The sequence below is a fragment of the Ursus maritimus genome, unplaced genomic scaffold (genome assembly GCF_017311325.1).
Source record: "Ursus maritimus isolate PB19 unplaced genomic scaffold, ASM1731132v1 scaffold_27, whole genome shotgun sequence".
In the NCBI taxonomy this organism is placed as follows: domain Eukaryota; kingdom Metazoa; phylum Chordata; class Mammalia; order Carnivora; family Ursidae; genus Ursus; species Ursus maritimus.
This window is the reverse complement of record NW_024425230.1, coordinates 20,476,242-20,494,339: the sequence shown is the minus strand read 5'-3', so window position 1 is coordinate 20,494,339 and position 18,098 is coordinate 20,476,242. Positions and strand designations below refer to the sequence as shown.

Below are 18,098 nucleotides of genomic sequence, written 5' to 3'. Positions count from 1 at the left end.
CCCTCGCTCTTCATTCTCCTCCGCCTGCGTGGGGGTACCCGCGGCTGGTGCATTTTAGAAATGCGCGCCCGCGCCTGGGACACGTAGGCGAGTAACTTCACAGGGACGTGCCGGGCGGGAGCCGTTACTTCTGAGGATCCGAACGTTCCCAGATCGCAGTGTGGGGTGGAAACCGGAGACCACATTTCCTACGGTCCCCACGCTACCTTCCTAGGGAGGAAGAGACCAAAAATTGTAAGCACACCCTTCTCGACCGCGGCAGGACTCGAACCTGCAATCTTCTGATCCGAAGTCAGACGCCTTATCCATTAGGCCACGCGGCCGCCCGACGCCTAGTGTTCTGTGGACAATCTGAAAAGTATCGCTACCGCCCACCGGCTTGCGTGGGACCAATCCATTTGTTCCTTGGGCAGGGGAGGTTGGACTTTGGCTCCCAGAGTTTCGCAGGGAGAGCCCACCCGGAAGTCTCCCTCTCTCCCCTGCGGGCGGACCGGTCCACTTGCGGCCCTCCTATTGGTCGCTCCGGGAGTCTCCCGCCTGCCTCTTGGGTAGCCGCGGGACGGAGCGGGGCGCAGACGGGAAGTTGCGGCTGCCAGCGAGGCGGACTGGTCGGTGGAGGCCACACGCCACCCCGAGGCTGCGTAGGCCGCGCGGAGGGAGACGCAGCTCCGTCGGCCTGGGGTCGGGAGCCGCGGCCCGGGAAGCAGCGGACTGACCGAGGTTTCCGGCGGGTTCGGCCCGGGGGGGGGGAGGCCGGGTCGCCGAGCGGCGGCGCGGCCCCTCCCTCTCCAGTCAGGGAGCGAGGCCCGGAGCTGGGCGGAGGCTCGTCCCAGGGCGCACCGCGGCGCCGCCGCCGGGCACGGGCGGGCGGCCGGGCGCGCAGGGGCCGCCGCCTCCTGCAGGGCGCCCTGGGTCGGCGGGGCCACAGCCCGGGCGTGGGTGGGGGCCCCGGAGGCCGACGGCCAGCCCTGCGGGTTCGAATCCGGGGGCTGGCACCTGGCGGCGGTAGGCCCTCGGGCCGCGCCGGCCGTGGTGATGGCAGCCACGGTTTGGCGAGCGTTTGCCGAGGGTCGGGTCTCGCGACTGCTTTGCCCTGAGTCACCCAAACAGCGGTCCCGTGTGACAGAATCCGTAACCCCATTTTACGGAGTAGGAGATTGGGGCCTTAGGGAGCTCGCCCAAGGTCACGCATCTCCTAACAGCCAGAGCCGGGATTCAAACCCGCCGCGTCCTCCTCCGGGACCGTTGCTCTTAACCACTGCCGCCGCCTCCCCCAAGTTCACTGATGCACCTGCTTGAACCTCAGTGTCCCCTGGTGGGGTATTGGTAATTCCCGTGGTTGTTCGGTGCTTCAGTGAGAAACTGTCCCTAAAAGCGCCTGGCGCAGTGCCTGGGACGCAGTAAGTGCTCGAGGAGTGACGGCTCGTCACGGAACACGTAACGCACGTGTAAGAAATAACACTTGATATCGTCTGTCTTCTTCAGGATTTGTGGGTGGAAGGCAGGCATGGTCAGACCCATTTCACTGACTGGAAAACAGAGACAGGACGTGTCTCCCTCCACGTCTTTCGGCCAGTAAAAGCAGCCAAGCTGGAGCCCAAAGCCAGGTGCCTTGACTCCCAGCGGGGGGCTCCCTGCACCAACCATGAGCCGTCTGCTCTGGAAGAGGGTGGCCGGCGCCACCACCGTCGGGCCAGGGCCAGTTCCAGCTCCGGGGCGCTGGGTCTCCAGCTCCGGCCCCGACCCCGTCCCCAGCGACGGGCAGCCGCAGCCGCCGCCGCAGCAAGCGCCATCCTCGGAGGGCGGGCAGCTGCGGCACAACCCATTGCACATCCAGATGCTGTCGAGAGGGCTTCACGAGCAAATCTTCGGGCGCGGCGGGGAGACGCCCGGCGAGGCCGCGGTGCGCCGCAGCGTCGAGCACCTGCAGAAGCACGGGCTGTGGGGGCAGCCGGCCACGCCCTTGCCGGACGTAGAGCTGCGCCTGCCGCCCCTTTACGGGGGCGGCCTGGACCAGCACTTCCGCCTCCTGGCCCAGAAGCAGAGCCTGCCCTACCTGGAGGCGGCCAACTCATTATTGCAGGCCCAGCTGCCCCCCCGGCCCCCGAGCTGGGCCTGGGCGGAGGGCTGGACCCGGTACGGCCCCGCGGGGGAGGCCGAACCCGTGGCCATCCCCGAGGAGCGGGCCCTGGTGTTCGACGTGGAGGTCTGCTTGGCAGAGGGAACTTGCCCCACGTTGGCGGTGGCCATATCCCCCTCGGCCTGGTAAGTAGGGACTGGGCTCAGGGGACTTCAGCACAGGTGGGGGGCCCAGCTTAATAGTTCGGTTCAGTGAACATTTACTGAGCTCCCACTGTGTGCCACGCAGGTGCTCTTCTAGGGACTGTGGATTCCGTGATGAACTAAAGTAGGCCTGACCCCAGCTTTTACAGAGTTTACTTTCTGGTGGGAAGATACAAGCAGTAAACACCCAAGCAAATAGCAGGCGGTGATAGGGGCCGTGTGGAGAACAGTAGCTTGTACTTGGGGTAGTAGGGGAGACCACTTGAGACCACCTCGATTTGGTGCCTTTCCCTCTCCCCTAATAGCTTCCTGAGAAGTTTGTCCAAGACGTTTGAACAGTGCTTCTATTTGGGGATGCTATTGGTTATCCTGGGCAGGAGAAATCTCCCTTTGGCGGGACTGTCCCAGACAGTACAAGACATTTAGCGTCCCCAGACACTCCCTTAAATGCCAGACCAAATAGCCCCACCGTGTCACCAAACACACTCCCACCCCAAGGTAGCACCCCCCCCCATTGCCCCCAGTTGAGAGACGTTGCTTCCTGCCCCCAGCCTCCCAAACAGGCATTTTGGTCCCCAAAAGGTATATCCAAATCTCTCTCTCTTCTTTTTAAATAACATCTAAGTGCTACCCACGTTTCTTTTTCAAACAATGATGGTAGTCCTGTTTCTCCCCTTTTTTATTCTTCATTCCAGGATTAAAATACTATTTACAACCCTAATGCTTTCAGGCATGGCCAGCACAAAAGTTAGCAGTTTCTTTATTCCTATTGGAAGCTACATCTTTGTAAAGAAAGCTGCGAAATGTTAAATATGCAGTTGAAAATGGTGAAAACATGGCTAAATAGATAAGGTAGGCATTAATGGCTGAAAAGAGCAAAACCAGATTCCGCATTGATTTAGTTCCAGTTGAGATGAGAATCTCAGTGCTTACTGTGTAACTTGAGGGTCAAAATAGAGGGAGTAGCACCCGCCGTGGAGAAGGTACAGCAGGCTGTGGTGGCTGAAGGAAAACGAGGAAATCAGTGACAAGAAAGACTTGTTTTTTGATCTCTCGGTCGTTTTTGGCCATTTTACCTCAAGTCCCCTTTTCTCTTCCTCCTCCTTCCTCTCCCTGTCCTCCCCATCCTCCTCTCATCCTCATTCCATTCTTGCCAGTGGTACTGGAGGCGCTGCTCGATTTGCGTGGTGGTTTTGCGTGGTGGCGAGGCCTGGGCTCCCGTGGGGGCCTTCCTCCTGGGAGCCTGACTGGCGGGGGCGCGGGGGTACCAGGTGGGGCCCTCCGAGCAGTCCGCTGTGAACTTGGACCTATCCCTGTCCCGTGGCTGTGTAACCTCACGTTCCAGGCCAGCCCGAAATTTTGGGGTGGGGGTGGGGGGGCTGCTTAGACATCCCGCAGAGCAGCTTCCCAAAGGCGTGGCTGAGGACTATGGTTGTCACACTAGGGGACATCACACAGGTGCCAACATTTGTCTGAGATTCCCAGGACAAGCGTAGAGAGTCAATGGCATTGATCTGAATCATCTTGAATGTGCAAACCCTGTTGGCATGTTGGCTTCTTTTTTATCACACACGTGTAGTAAGACGGCTCTGTGCGGCTGGAGACCTGGATCTTGACACCAGTCTGGCCTTTCATTGCACCTAGAGTTCTGCCATCACCGTAGCCTCAACCATTTGACATCTTCCAGCCTCTTTGGTGTTTGTAAGGGCTCTGAAGGGGGAGGGGGTTGCAGCCTGAGTCCCTGAGTGTATCGCCACCATTTGGAGTGTGAGTTAGACTTTAGCAGGTTTAAAACCAGGAACTGCTTTCTGCCCGTAGCCCCCTCCCCTGTGGAAACCACGGTTGTGTGTGTTGAAACTGTAGAGGCAGATGCCCCCCCACCCCAGGGTTGCCCGGAGCTCCTGTGCGGCTACACCGGCCACGCCTCGTCCGTCATGCACTTTGATGCTGAGTGGCTCTGACCCTTTGGCGTCATTCCTCAGTTTCCCCCCACTCAGCCTTGTGGATCTGGAGCACCTTCCAGCCTTTTCCCGAGTCAGGGTCAGGCGCCCACACGCAGTGCTCTTCCTCTGCCCTCCCGGCCCCTGCGGTCCCGCGCTTGCCCTCGGCTCTCCTGGGGGAGCTCAGAGAGGCCCAGCACCTGCTCCAAGGTGCACAGTGTGCTCTTTGTCCTTTAGAGTCTTTCCAGCTGTTAGATGATTCATCCTGTACATGTGCAGCGTTTGTCTTTTTCTTTTTTTCTCTTTTTTTTGCCACTTTCAACCAAAAAAAAATAAATTTCCCACTTTGGATTCTGTTGTAATTGTCTGTCTCCCTTACTAGCGTTTTGAACACCTGCTGTTTTGTGCTTATAGACCCGAGGGGTTGACAGTGCCCACAAACAGCACCGACTTCGGGAACCCCGGACCTAACAAACACCTTGGCGGGGTCCAGGCCGGGTGTCTCTGAAGGACACCCAGTGCCGTGGCGTTTAGCTCCATTTTTATCTGTGGAAGGGAAAAGTAAAGGAGCTTTTATGACCTCCCTCCCACACGCCCCCACCCGCTCTCTGGCTCCGTGAGGGTTGGGAGCACCCCTTGGTCTTGCTCGAGTCCCAGCTGCTAGTGCAGGAGCCGGCTCGCGGCGGTAGGTGTGCGGTGGGTGTTGCGGAGGGAAGTGTGCTGCCTCTGTGCCGAGCCCGTCTGCCTCTCGCCTCCCTCAGGTATTCTTGGTGCAGCCGGCGGCTGGTGGAAGAGCGTTACTCTTGGACCAGCCAGCTGTCGCCGGCTGACCTCATTCCTCTGGAGGTCCCTGCCAGTGCCGGTGGCCCCACCCAGCGCGGTTGGCAAGAGCAGTTAGTGGTGGGGCACAACGTTTCCTTTGATCGAGCGCATATCAGGGAGCAGTACCTGATCCAGGTAAGGTTCCTGGGGCCAGTGTGGCTTCTGGCACGGGGTGGCCTAAGGCTCTGATCCCGGGGGGCTAGGGAAGGTGTTGCTTTTCCCGGTCAGTGTCTCCTTCGTCTTTGTACCAACTGCAGCGCCCCTGTCGATTAGCCCTACGCCTGGTCCCTATGCCTAGGAGTTCATTCCCCAGGACTTGCCTGGTGCAGGACTTGAGTTGTCAGAGAGTACGAAGACCCCTTCTTTCCGTGTGGTGTTTTAGAGCTTAGTGTGGGTCTTTGGAAGCTCTGGGCCACACAGCCTGGGCTCGCATCCTGCCTCAGCCAGGGACAAGACATGTGAGCGCCTTAACGTCCCTGAGCCTCAGTTTCCTTATTTGTAAAAGGGAGCTGGCAGAAGTCACCTGGCAGGATTGCTGGGGAGGTTTGAACGGTGTGCACACCGGGTGGGTGCTTGTGGCATTCTTAATGGTATGGGAAGTGTTCTTCCATCGCATCCTCACAGTCACCCCAGCAGAAAGGCAGGCCAGGCGAGGGCAGCCTTGAACAGGGCCGAACAGGGCCACAGAGCTTGTGAGCGACAGGGCTGGGGTGGGGGCTGAGCCTGGGAGCCCAGAAGGCCTCGATTTGGCCCCTGTGTTTCCAAGGCAGCCGTTGGAGCTGTTGCTGGTTGCTGGGAAGGACTTATGTGTTGGGACTGAGCCGGGCCTGTACCTTTGAGGGTGGCTGGGATGTGGGAGGGCGAGCCTGTCACGGCCGGGGGTCTAAGCGTGAGGAGAGCTTCAGTGTTGGAAGGCCGTGTGATGGGAGGCGGCTGAGGTGGGGCGAGTGGGGTGACCCCGAGGCTGAGGCGGTGCCGGGTGGCCTCAGCTCCAGCCTCTCTCCCCTGCAGGGCTCCCGCATGCGCTTCCTGGACACCATGAGCATGCACATGGCCATCTCAGGGCTCAGCGGCTTCCAGCGCAGTCTGTGGATGGCCGCCAAGCAGGGCAAGCGCAAGGCCCGGCACCCCACGCAACGAGGCCAGAAGTCCCCGCAGAAAGCCAGTGGCCCAGTGGTGAGAGCTCACGGCGGGAGGCCGGAGCAGGGCGCTTGGGACGGTCTCACCAGCCTGCCTGTCTGTCCCAAGGCTGACCTGAATTCCTTGCTCTGGCTCCCCAGGTCTCATCCTGGGACTGGCTGGATATCAGCAGTGTCAATAATCTGGCAGACGTTCACGGCCTCTATGTGGGGGGGCCTCCCTTAGAGAAGGAACCTCGAGAACTGTTTGTCAGGGGTAGCATGAAGGACATCCGGGAGAACTTCCAGGTACAGTGCTGGAGAGGGGCTCTGGGGGGATGGGCCGTGGCAGCCCCTAGCTGACCCCAGGGAGTGTAGCTGCCCGACCTGACCCTGAGGCCTGGCGATGGCAGTGGGATGGCTGCCCACCCAGCGCCTTCCTGTCGCCTGTGCCAGGACCTAATGCAGTACTGTGCCCAGGACGTGTGGGCCACCTATGAGGTTTTCCAGCAGCAGCTCCCGCTCTTCTTGGAGAGGTGAGGGGGAGCCCTGGTGGGGGAACCCCTGGGGGTCAGCAGGGTCCTGGTACCTTGGTCCTCTGTCAAAAGGTGGTGCCAGGTCTTTCTTAGCCTGTGGACCTTAGCCTTTGTGGGTTGAAAGAATGGAGCCATCGAGTGGAGTGATGGCCACCTGGGTCCTGGACTCTGGGTTTCTACAGAGGCCCTGGAGGGGAGGGCTGAGGCTGTGCTGGAGTTTCATGTGTGTGGTCTGGGGGCTTCAGCACCCTCTCTTTACCCAGATCCTGAGCCCAGGGCTTCACGTCCATCTTGGTCATGTTTGCTAGTGAGTCACTCTTATGGTGTGACCAGTCACAAGTGTCACCTAGACCTGGTTCAAATCGACTGTCTACCTTGCTCATTTGTCCTCGGGCAAGTCGCTTCGTTTCTTTGAGCCTCAGCGTTTCTGTGCGTGAAGCATACGCAGATAGTACTTGGCCGCCCCAGGTGTGTGCGGTTTGTCTGCGACCTAGCACAGCGTCTGGCACTTAGTCGTGACTCAGGAGATGGCACCGGTTTTCACTTTCACCTGTAACTGCCACGTTCCCCCTGAGGACGGGAGGATACTGTCTTCACCTGATAAAGGAACTGAGGCTCAGAGAGACAAAGCGACTTACTCAGTGTCTCACAGCTCCAAAGTCGTCGAGCTGGGCTCGAGACCCTGGTCTGTCTTCAGAGCTACGCCACCTGGGTGGTCGGCTTGAGGCTGGCCGGACTGGCTCAAGGATGGGGCCCAAGCCTTGCTTTCTGTGGCCATTTTTGACCGCCCCGGTGTTGGCCCCTGCCAGGTGCCCGCACCCGGTGACTCTGGCTGGCATGCTGGAGATGGGGGTCTCCTACCTGCCCGTCAACCAGAACTGGGAGCGGTACCTGGCGGAGGCGCAGAGCACCTATGAGGAGCTCCAGCGGGAGATGAAGAAGTCGCTGATGGACCTGGCCAATGACGCCTGCCAGCTGCTCTCAGGACAGAGGTAGGCAGGCCTTGGGACGCAGGATCTAGGTGCGCACGGGCAGGCTCGGCCTTACCCTGCCCCGGTGGACTGGCTCTGCAGGTACAAGGAAGACCCCTGGCTCTGGGACCTGGAGTGGGACCTGCAAGAGTTTAAGCAGAAGAAGGCAAAGAAGGTGAAGAGGAAGGAGCCTACTGCAGCCAGCAAATTGCCCATCGAGGGGGCTGGGGCCCCTGGGGATCCCAAGGATCAGGAAGGTGGGGAGCATGGGTGGGAGGTGGGGCAGGGATGGTCCCTGGGACAGTCCTGGGACCCAGGGATCGTTGGAAGGGGTCGCTCCGGCCTTTCAGAGCTGAGTAGGCTGGGCAGGTCTTCTGGAGAGAGCCTTCTGGCCCTGATGGTCCTGCCCACCCTGTGCAGACCCTGGCCCCCCCAGTGAGGAGGAGGAGGTTCAGCGAGATGGCATGGCTCGTGCCTGCTTGGAGCACCTGAAGGGGACTGCAGAGGTCCTGCCCAAGCGGCCCCAGCACCTTCCTGGACACCCTGGGTGAGCCCCAGCCCCTCCTATATGCAGAGTCTACCCTTCTCCCCCCTTAGGCCTCCGCTGTCCTGGGCTCCAGAACTGGGGTGGTGTGTGGGGGGGGGGCCCTTCCTGACCTGCTGCCGTGCATTGTCTTCTAGTCACTTGCTCGCTCTGACCCCCGGCTCGCTGGTCTCATTCAGTGCAAGTGCACCGAGCACCTGCTGTATGCTGGGCCCAGCTCAGCCACTCGGGGTGCAAATGGGAACACAGTTCCTTTCTGGGAGCTGCTTTCTCCCTAGGAGGTGCCAGTGCAGTTGGTCTTTACATTCACGATGAGAAGGAGGAGTAAGCAGTGTTGGGACAGTACCTAACTCTGCTGGGAGAGATCAGGGGAGGCTTCCTTGAGGAGGGTTTTTTTTTATTTGAGCCTCACAGACAGGCCGAGATGAGAAAATGGGGCAGCCAGTGTGAATGGCAGGGTGTAGACATGGCACCTTCAGGACCCTGAGAGTGAGGTCTTCTTAAGTTGTGCACCCTGGGTGCCTTACTTGCCTCGCCTTCGGGTTGGCTGTGGTGAACAGCCTGTGCGAGATGGGGCTCCGAAAGCCCTGGTGTGTCCCTGGAGCAGCAGTGGGGCAGATCTGCTGTCTCCTGTGGCCAGTTACCCTGTATGGAATGGAGCTTGGGAAGGGGCCCGGTGCCGGGCCATGCTTGTGGGCCCAGGCTTCTGACTTCCTGGGGGGCATGGGTGTACCCTCAGAGGGAGGGGACTGTGACTATAGGCTGAGGTCACCGGAAAGCCTCGGGGCTTTGAAGGGAGGTCGCAGGAGAGGGAGCCTGGCTTGCAGTCACGTGCTGTCCTCCCCCACCATGGTGACGCTGCTCTCCTCTGGTGGGGCGTAGGTGGTACCGGAAGCTCTGCCCCCGGCTAGATGACCCTGCATGGACCCCGGGCCCCAGCCTTCTCAGCCTGCAGATGCGGGTCACTCCAAAACTCATGGCGATGACCTGGGATGGCTTCCCTCTGCACTACTCGGAGCGGCATGGCTGGGGGTACCTGGTGCCTGGGCGGCGGGACAACCTGGCCCAGGCGCCCGCGGAAACCGCCCCGGCCTCGGCGGGGGTGGCCTGTCCCTACAGGTGAGGCTCAGGGAAGGAAAGGGTGGCGTTGAGGGACCCCTTCCTCTTGCTGGAGAACCCAAGCCTGGCTCAGGCCAGTGGGAAGAGCGGGGGTCTGAGAGTCTGGGAGCGAGTCCTTTTTTCCACGGCTGCCCTTTACTTGTGGGGCCCGAGCCCCACGGGGGCGTGGAGGCCTGAGGCCCTGCTGCCCTCGGTCCGGCGGCACAGCTGCCTTCGCAGGAGCGTGTGGAGCAGGGGCCGCCGGAAGCAGCCGGCAGATGGGCAGTTTTCCTTCCTTGTGTAGTTTATCGAGCACGAGTTCTACTCTGTGGTTGACCCTTGTGTGGTGCTCCCTCGTTTGTGCGCAGGCAGCCGCGCGAGTTAGAGCGTTACCCACATCGTGCGGTTGGCAGAGTGAAGGCCTAGGAAAGTCCTTTGACTTGTCTGAGATCCTAAACCCTGAGCTTTGGACAGGTGGCTGTTGGGGACAAGCCATGGCACTTGACGTGGCCCAGGTTGGGAGGCCCAGCTCTGCAGGACAGCCCGAGTCACCTGTGGGGCCCTTGGGACAAAGGGGCCGGGGTCCAGCAGGGGCAGCTGCTCCGCTCCCAGAGCTTTCCCAGCAGAGGCGGCCCCTGCAAGCTGGCGAGGCACTTAGATTGGGTCAGACCAGCCCTCGCACCTTTGCCTGCCACTGGCGTGTTGCGGTTGGCTTGCGATTTGTCACTCCGTCTGAAAACCAGGGAGAGCGCTGTCTGCCTTTGCCTCAGAGCCGGTTCTGAGGCCTAAGTGAGGGGAGTTGTGGAAGGCCCCAGTGAGCTGCCTGGCCGGGAGCGGGCCCCCAGTAATCAGAAGCCGCTGCCGCTGTTCTCTGCCCAGAGCCATCGAGTCCCTGTACAGGAAGCACTGTCTTGAACAGGGGAAGCAGCAGCCGGAGCCCCAGCAGGCAGGCCTGGTGGAGGAGTTCCTGCTCGCCGACGGCAGCACCATGTGGCAGACGGTGAGGGCACCCCGAACCTGGGCTCTGGAGTCTGCTCCCTTCCAAGGACTGGTGGCCTCCGGGTGGGGGCGGTGCTCTGGGGGTACTGGGTGGGTCACCCCAGGCCGGTCCGCTGCTTTATGTCCTGGGCACCCGGGCCCCTCCAGGTGGAAGAGCTGGGCTGCCTGGAAGTGGAGGCGGAAATGGAGGCCGAGGCGGAGGCCAGGGCAGAGCGCTGTGGAGCGGCAGTCCCCGGTCAGCCCCCGGCTCTGGTGAGCGGGGCTTCTGCTCTGGGGTTCTCTGGGCGGGCGCTCGGCGGGCACGGGCCCTGCTCTTGTGCCCAAGTAGCTCTCCCCGCCAGAGAGTTCCCAAGGTCCCGGGGCGGGGTGGAGAGACACTGTCTTGCCCTTGGGTGTCCCGGCGGTTTTTGGAGGCCAAGGAGGGAGCCTGAGGCTGGTGGCCGTCCTGCCATTTCTCAGCACACCGTTGGCTGCTTCAGGCCCTTTTCCCACACCCTACCCCGTGGCCCTCGCCGAATGCAGGTGCTGGAGCAGGGCCTCATCTAGGTGTGTGGCCCCCACAGACTGCTGCTGGTGGCCCCAAAGCCAGCCAGCCAGCCTATCACCATGGCAACGGACCTTACAACGACGTGGACGTCCCCGGCTGCTGGTTCTTCAAGCTGCCTCACAAGGTGTGTGTCCTGGTTTGCGCCTGTCCCGTGCTGCCCTCACGGAGGCCCGGGTGACCAGTGACTCAGCCCAGAAGTGTCTTTGGAGCAGGAACGACATGCATGGTGGGCGGGGTGCGGTTGCAGACAGTTCCCCGTCTCTCGGAGTCTTGCCTTCTGAGAATGGGGTGGCGAGGGGCGTGGTGGAGCAGTCGAGGGGGCCTGTCAGGCACCACACACGTTTCGTGATGTCGACGCTTCTGTCGGCCGATGGCGGTCTGTTACCCGGGTCAGCCCTGGTCCCGAAGCAGATGATTTCAGCTGACATGTTGTCGGGTGGTCGCTAGTAACGTGACGCTTCGGCACCACGCTCATGTTGCTCACCTCGCTTCATCTCCTCGCGGAGGCATCTTACCAGCTCACGTCAGCACCAGAAGGGCGAATACAGTACATGAGATGTTTTGAGAGAGAGAGAGAAGCCGCTTCTTATAACTTTTTTTTTTTTTAAAGATTTTATTTATTTATTTGACAGAGATAGAGACAGCCAGCGAGAGAGGGAATACAAGCAGGGGGAGTGGGAGAGGAAGAAGCAGGCTCCTAGCAGAGGAGCCTGATGTGGGGCTCGATCCCATAACGCCAGGAGCACGCCCTGAGCCGAAGGCAGACGCTTAACCGCTGTGCCACCCAGGCGCCCCCGGTTCATATAACTTTTATTAGTTTGTTACATTTCCATTTTATTGGATATTTCTGTTCATGATAATTTCACCACACTGTATGATTTATAAGTTTTATCATAAATACATATAGGATAAAAGCACGTATGGGTCAGCGCTGTGGTTTGAGGCATCTGCTGGGGATCTGGGAGGCACCCCCCCCAAAACAAAGGGGGTTGGCTGCCTTGTGGGGAGGGAGCCAGACGTGTTTGAGTCCTTGTGCTTATGTGCATGTTGCCCTTAGGGATTTGCCCCAGACTGCTCTGCTCGAGGTTCTGGGCTCGGTGGGCAGACTTGAGGTGCGCAGGGCATCGATGGGTTCCCTAGTCGGGTCTGCCATCAGCTTCCAGCTTCTACTTCCTTTGCCCTTTTCAGGATGGTAGCAGCTGCAATGTGGGCAGCCCCTTTGCCAAGGACTTCTTGCCCAAGATGGAGGATGGCACCCTGCAGGCCGGCCCAGGAGGTGCCAGTGGGCCCCGTGCCTTGGAGATCAACAAAATGATTTCTTTCTGGAGGAATGCCCATAAACGAATCAGGTGGGCGACCACAGGAGGGCGGAGATATGTTATCCATGCCCCTGGCCAGGTTATGGCAGCCCTGGGACCCCCTTTACCCACTTCCCACCCAGGCCCCCTGCCCCCACCATGCTGCACTGGAGGGACAGCCCAGCTACGGTCGTGAGGCTTGGCTGCTTGTGGTTCTGGTGCCATGTGATGACGGGCCAGTCCTTTTCCTTCCTAGCCTCAGCTTCCATGTTCAGGTAGAGAGAGGTGCTGTAGGGCCTTGAGGGTGGAGCTGCCGCAGTCCTGGATGTGGCTGAGGAGCGTGGAGGGCACCTGGCCTGGGAGTGGGGACCCGAGGCTGGCGATGGCAGGGGGCTCCCTGCAGGACTGGCTGCCAGAAGGGCGCTGCCGTCTTGGCCAAGGTCCGCCCCAAGCATGGCCGAGGTGCTTGGGTAGAGCAGAAGCTCTCTGGGAGGCCCGGCCGGTTCACAGATGGCGTGTGCTCCTGGATGGCAGATTCTAGGGCCCCAGGCCTTGGCTGTGCCACAGCCCGCCCTAAGTGAAGTCTGTGGGAAGAGGGTGATGCTGGGCCAGGAGGGGGCGCAGTAGCCCCTAACGCTGGGCGTGGGGGTGGATTCCGCTCCTCTTGGCTGTTCTAAGCCTCAGTCCATCTGTCCCCACAGCTCCCAGATGGTGGTGTGGCTGCCCAGGTCGGCTCTGCCCCGTGCCGTGACCAGGTATGGCCTGCCAAGTGGTTGTGGGGACAGGAGGACTGAGTGGGGGGAGGGGGACCTAGGCCCAAAGCAAGCTGCCGAGACTCATGTTCTCCCCCACCCTGCCAGGCACCCCGACTATGACGAGGAAGGCCGCTATGGGGCCGTCTTGCCTCAGGTGGTGACTGCTGGCACCATCACCCGCCGGGCTGTGGAGCCCACGTGGCTCACCGCCAGCAATGCCCGGGTATGTGCCCTCTGCACGTCAGGGTCCCCGCTCTTCCTCTCCTGGGTCTCTTCGAAACTGGGGTGCAGAGGGCTTTCAGCGAGGAGCGTGAAAAGGAACATCAGATCTGGGGCAGGCAGGACTCCAGCTCAGATCTAGCTGTGCGGCTCTTCAGTTCCTTCAGTGAGCTTGGCCTGAGCCCCTCGCAGCCACACGTTGACGGTGCATGACATGCACAGCTGTGCTGGAGCGGAGGTGGGGCCGGGCGTGGAGGGAGGGGTTCTTTACCCTGTCACCCCCAGTGCTGCTAGGCTGTCCCAGGAACACCTGGGACTGGAGTTCGGGGCAGTGCTTGGCATTTCCTAAAACCCACCCCCTCAGGAAAGGCCCAGCATTCTCAGCCAAGCCTGGCTCCAGGAGTGGGGTGGGAGGAGTCTCGCTGGGGTATCTGGGTAGGGCCTGACCTCCCTCTTCGGCAGCCCGACCGAGTGGGCAGCGAGTTGAAGGCCATGGTGCAGGCTCCCCCTGGCTACGTGCTCGTGGGTGCCGACGTGGACTCGCAGGAGCTGTGGATCGCGGCGGTGCTTGGAGATGCGCACTTCGCCCGCATGCACGGTGAGCGGGAGCCGGGCCTGGGCCAACGCCAAGGCAGCCACGGCGCTGGTAGAATGTCTCCGAGCCGCCTCTCTCACACCTGCCTCCCCTGCCACCGCCAGGCTGCACGGCCTTCGGCTGGATGACACTGCAGGGCAGGAAGAGCAGGGGCACCGACCTACACAGTAAGACCGCCGCGACCGTGGGCATCAGCCGGGAGCACGCCAAGATCTTCAACTATGGCCGCATCTACGGGGCGGGGCAGCCCTTCGCGGAGCGCCTGCTGATGCAGTTCAACCACCGGCTCACACGGCAGGAGGCGGCCGAGAAGGCCCAGCAGATGTACGCCGTCACCAAGGGCCTTCGCCGGTGAGGAGCCCTACCCCGTCCATGTCACTCCCAGGGCCTTAGGCCTGCTCTGCGCCCTTTTACCGCGCTCATCCCGCCTCCCTTTCCCCGTGGCCTGAGCCCTCTCGGCTGCTCTCCCTCCAGACCTCTCACCTGGCTCCAGGGTGGTTGGCATTTGCTCATTGAATAACCTGAACCAGCTTTCGTCGGAGTTAAGGCAGAGCTAGCAGCCGCGCGGGTTGGGAACTCCCACGCCTCCCGGGCAGAGCGAGCGAGGGAAGCGGGAGGGGCGGGGCGTAGCGTTGGCAGGGGCAGCTGGGGCACACTGGGGGCTCCAGCTTGTGTCCTCCGGTGCTTCCACCTCCTGTGTGCTCAGGGAGGGCCCCTGAAGCAAGGGTGAGGGAGGAGGGGACGGTTCTAACTAGTGTAGCTACTCGGTACAGTGGCCACATTCAATTGGGCCGCCTCGGGAGCCTAAAGGGCAAGCAGGCGATGGTGCAGGGGTGTGTGACCACAGGACGTGGGTGCGGCCTGCAGCGTGGGGACCGTGTGCTGGGGGGCGGGGAGCAGAGTGGTGTTGACAGAGGTCGGGCCTTAGTTGCGGAGACCTTTGAAGGTGTCACATGGGCGTCTGTGCTGAGGGCACGGGTGGTGAGGAAGCCCCGGTGCAGCTTGGAGCACATGCGTGACGTGCCTCTGGAGCCCTTAGGGGACAGCCCTGGTGGTGTCCGAGGCCACACAGAACCTGGGAGTCTGGGGCAGTGGGAACGGAGGTGGTCAGCCTGACTTGGCTGTAGGTCTTCTCCAAATGCCCTTTTTAAGGAGTATCCCGTTTCCTACCCTCTCCCTTCTGGGGTCATAGCCCTTCTGCCTCCTGAACTAAACGTGGTGCCCGGTGGTCCCCGGGCAGTTCCGTGTCTGCAGCAAGAGGACGTAGTGACAGTGCTGGCTCCTCGGTCGGAGTCAGCCCTTTCCTGGGCTCCCGTGGCTCAGCCCGCACGGGTTCCCATCTGGCTGCGCCTCTTCCTGGCAAGTCACTTACCCGCCCTCAGCCTGTTTCTCCCCCTGAGGTAGAGCGTGCGGGGACAGGCGTGAGCCAGGTGCCCGTGAACACGGGAGCGCGGGGCTGGGCGCGCAGGAGGCACCGCCACAGGAATGATGGCGGTGACACTGCCCCCAGGTATCGGCTGTCGGACGAGGGTGAGTGGCTCGTGAGGGAGCTGCACCTCCCCGTGGACAGGACCGAAGATGGCTGGGTTTCCCTGCAGGATCTGCGCAAGATCCAGAGAGAAGCTTCGAGGAAGTGAGTGAAGGCTGGAGGGAGGGTCTGGGCGGGCTCACGCTGGGAGAGCTGGGATGCTTCGTTTTTAGTTCTGAGATGCTGAAAGGCAAAGCTTGCCTTTTTTTTTTGTCTTGGCCCCTAGGTCACGCTGGAAGAAGTGGGAGGTGGTTGCCGAACGAGCTTGGATGGGGGGCACAGAGTCAGAAATGTTCAATAAGCTGGAGAGCATCGCCATGTCTGACACCCCGTGTACCCCGGTGCTGGGCTGCCGCATCAGCCGGGCCCTGGAGCCCTCGGCTGTCCAGGGGGAGGTAGCTCGCTGCCCTCGGGGCATGGGGAGAGCGGGGCGGGGCTCCCGTGCCACCTCTCCCTGCAGTGAGCCGTGTGTGGCAGAGCCCCTCTGACCCGGGCCCCCTCCCCCCCCAGTTTATGACCAGCCGTGTGAACTGGGTGGTGCAGAGCTCCGCCGTGGACTATTTACACCTCATGCTCGTGGCCATGAAGTGGCTGTTTGAGGAATTCGCCATCGACGGGCGCTTCTGCATCAGCATCCACGATGAGGTCCGCTACCTGGTGCGAGAGGAGGACCGCTACCGCGCGGCCCTGGCTCTGCAGGTCACCAACCTCCTGACCAGGTACGCGGGGCCCGGCCGCCGGCGTCTCCCAGGGAATGAACGTTTCTGTTCTTAGTAAGACCGGCCTTAAGAGAGATTTTTTGGGTTTGGAAAGACCATAAACCCAACCAGATCACAGAGGTGGTGAGGTGTGCCGAGAGGAGCTGCTGTCATGGACTCCCCTAGACAGACACACACCTTGGACAGCTTTTCTCAGTTCCTGCAAAATTGAGATGTGAATGTTTCCTTAAGTGCCAAAAGTTCGTAAGGCCTCATTCACCATGTTTTCTGGTGGTAGTCTGAAACTCAGACATGGCTTAAAAAAATTTTCTATATTGAACTATATTTTCTTATAGTAAGATTCCTAGTTTCCATGGTTGAATTTAGTAATTATAGTTCATGTCAGTTTGCCATTCAGAACTAGTTTGGGAAGCACATCTGTCCTAATGGGTAAATAATGTGTACAGTACTTCACGCTGTCTCCACGGCCTTCTCCATCTTCCCCCTGGGGCCTTGTGCCTAACAGAGTCCTCGTATATTTGAATGTTGAGTGGCCCAGGAAGTGCATTTTTCTTTTTTTTTTACATCAGTAAAGGATACTGAACTTCGGGGGGGAAAAAGGCATGTTTCGAATCCCTAACTGCATGGCTTGCTTTCGGGGGGAGGGGCCGGGCCTGAGAGATCGGGTCTCTTGCAGGTGCATGTTTGCCTACAAGCTGGGTCTGAATGACCTGCCCCAGTCAGTCGCCTTTTTCAGCACAGTCGATATTGACCAGTGCCTCAGGAAGGAAGTGACCATGGATTGTAAAACCCCTTCCAACCCGACTGGGATGGAAAGGAGATATGGGATTCCCCAGGGTAAGCTCCACACTTCACTTCTCTGTTCGTTATGTGTAAAATGTAAGATGGACCCAAATGGTCTCAGACCACAGGAGGTTCAAGACAGCCGCCGTCCGGGCGGTGCCAGTGGATAGTGTGCCCTGGGCCCCCAGTGAACACGGTGTTCACAGCACACGACGGAAGAAGCCAGAACTCAAATACTCTTCTTCGACCACACCAGAAATATATTTTAAGAAACTGTGCTTTGAATAGCAAACAAAGCAGAAAGATACATTTAAAAAGAAAATAAGCTGACACAAACTTATTTATACAGAAAGAAACCAGACGGCACCTTCCTTCCCATCCCTGGCAGTCGCTCCGCCTCCTCCCTCCCTCCTGGCTGGCTCCCGGGCACCGCTCACCACCCTGCACTGTCTTTCAGGTGAAGCGCTGGATATCTACCAGATCATTGAACTCACCAAAGGCTCCTTGGAACCGTGACGCTGGCCTGGACCGCAGCTCTGCCTGCAGGCCCCGAATTTGCTCCCGTGGAGCGCCATCGGGGCGGTGCGGGCTCCCACACTCAGGCGCGCAGCTGTGCTGTTTGCGAAAGGGCTCGCGGGAGGCCAGCCCTCTGCAGGCGCAGGACCTGCCGGGAACGACCACCCCCGAGGGAAGGTGCAGTGGAGTTCAGTGGGTTCAGAGCCAAGATGCCACCAGCGGTGCAGGCTGTAGGACAAGGGGGCACTGTTGCTTGTTGGGTTAAAAAAAAAAAAAAAAAAAAAGCAGAAGCCCCAAAGTTCACATTAACTCAGGCATTTCATTTCTTTTTTCCTTTTCTTCTTGGCTGGTTCTTTGTTCTGTCCCTCGTGCTCTGACGCAGTGCCCTAGCGGGGGAGAGAAGTAATGCTCAAATGTGATAAGCCTGCTCAGAGGCAGTGGAAATAAAAACAAAAATCCTTTATCTTCTCATCAAAGCCTGTGGTAGTCCTGCTTTCTCCCCCTTCCCACTGCTAGGAGGTGGTTCCGACGGTGGAAGAAAATGGAGGCCTCCCAGGGGGCCGAGCACCCAGCACCGAGGCCCTCCCTTGAGCCAGAGGCAGGGGGCGAGGGGACAGGCGCCTCCGTGGGTCTGCCACCAGCTCGGTGACCGGGCCGGGCACCCTCTGGCCTGGAATGTGATCATCTGAAAAACGTAGCTTCTCAATTTTTGAGGAGCCAGAACTGAGGGTGTCTTAGGTGAACTTCCATCTCAGACACACTTGAGCTGCTGAAGTGTCTGGGAGCCCCCGGGGGTGTGCTCAGCAACCGCACAACGAAAGGGCGCA

The 18,098-nt window shown here is 60.2% G+C and overlaps 2 protein-coding genes and 1 non-coding gene across 5 annotated transcripts in view; 1 reads left to right on the top strand and 2 right to left on the bottom strand.

Moving 5' to 3' along the window:
* Window positions 1–250: 250 nt before the first annotated feature.
* TRNAR-UCG lies at window positions 251–323 on the bottom strand. Its single transcript has one exon. It is a non-coding gene; the product is annotated as a tRNA-Arg (tRNA).
* Window positions 324–573: 250 nt separating this feature from the next.
* POLG (DNA polymerase gamma, catalytic subunit) lies at window positions 574–17,742 on the top strand. 3 transcript variants are annotated; one of them, XM_040642786.1, is made up of 23 exons: window positions 581–720; window positions 1,486–2,265; window positions 4,985–5,180; window positions 6,057–6,221; window positions 6,326–6,472; window positions 6,620–6,699; window positions 7,509–7,691; window positions 7,773–7,927; window positions 8,091–8,217; window positions 9,097–9,333; window positions 10,192–10,312; window positions 10,459–10,563; window positions 10,875–10,982; window positions 12,047–12,207; window positions 12,858–12,911; window positions 13,017–13,134; window positions 13,593–13,728; window positions 13,830–14,076; window positions 15,236–15,358; window positions 15,480–15,648; window positions 15,764–15,972; window positions 16,649–16,809; window positions 17,213–17,742. In XM_040642786.1, the coding sequence occupies exons 2-23, from the start codon at window positions 1,646–1,648 to the stop codon at window positions 17,269–17,271; spliced, it is 3,681 nt and encodes a 1,226-aa protein (XP_040498720.1). In that variant the 5' UTR covers window positions 581–720; window positions 1,486–1,645; the 3' UTR covers window positions 17,272–17,742. The 3 variants fall into 3 exon arrangements, with proteins under 3 accessions (XP_040498722.1, XP_040498721.1, XP_040498720.1); XM_040642787.1 differs by lacking the exon at window positions 16,649–16,809 and having other exon boundaries at window positions 578–720; XM_040642788.1 differs by lacking the exons at window positions 15,236–15,358; window positions 15,480–15,648; window positions 15,764–15,972; window positions 16,649–16,809; window positions 17,213–17,742 and adding an exon at window positions 14,918–15,227 and having other exon boundaries at window positions 574–720.
* The window catches only part of FANCI (FA complementation group I), a 77,765-nt gene continuing 77,194 nt past the window's right edge, over window positions 17,528–18,098 (bottom strand). Inside the window, exon 38 of the mRNA XM_008687773.2 lies at window positions 17,528–17,657. Within this exon, the coding sequence (XP_008685995.2) occupies window positions 17,577–17,657 (81 nt within the window). The 3' untranslated portion in view covers window positions 17,528–17,576. The remainder of the gene's footprint in view (window positions 17,658–18,098) is intronic.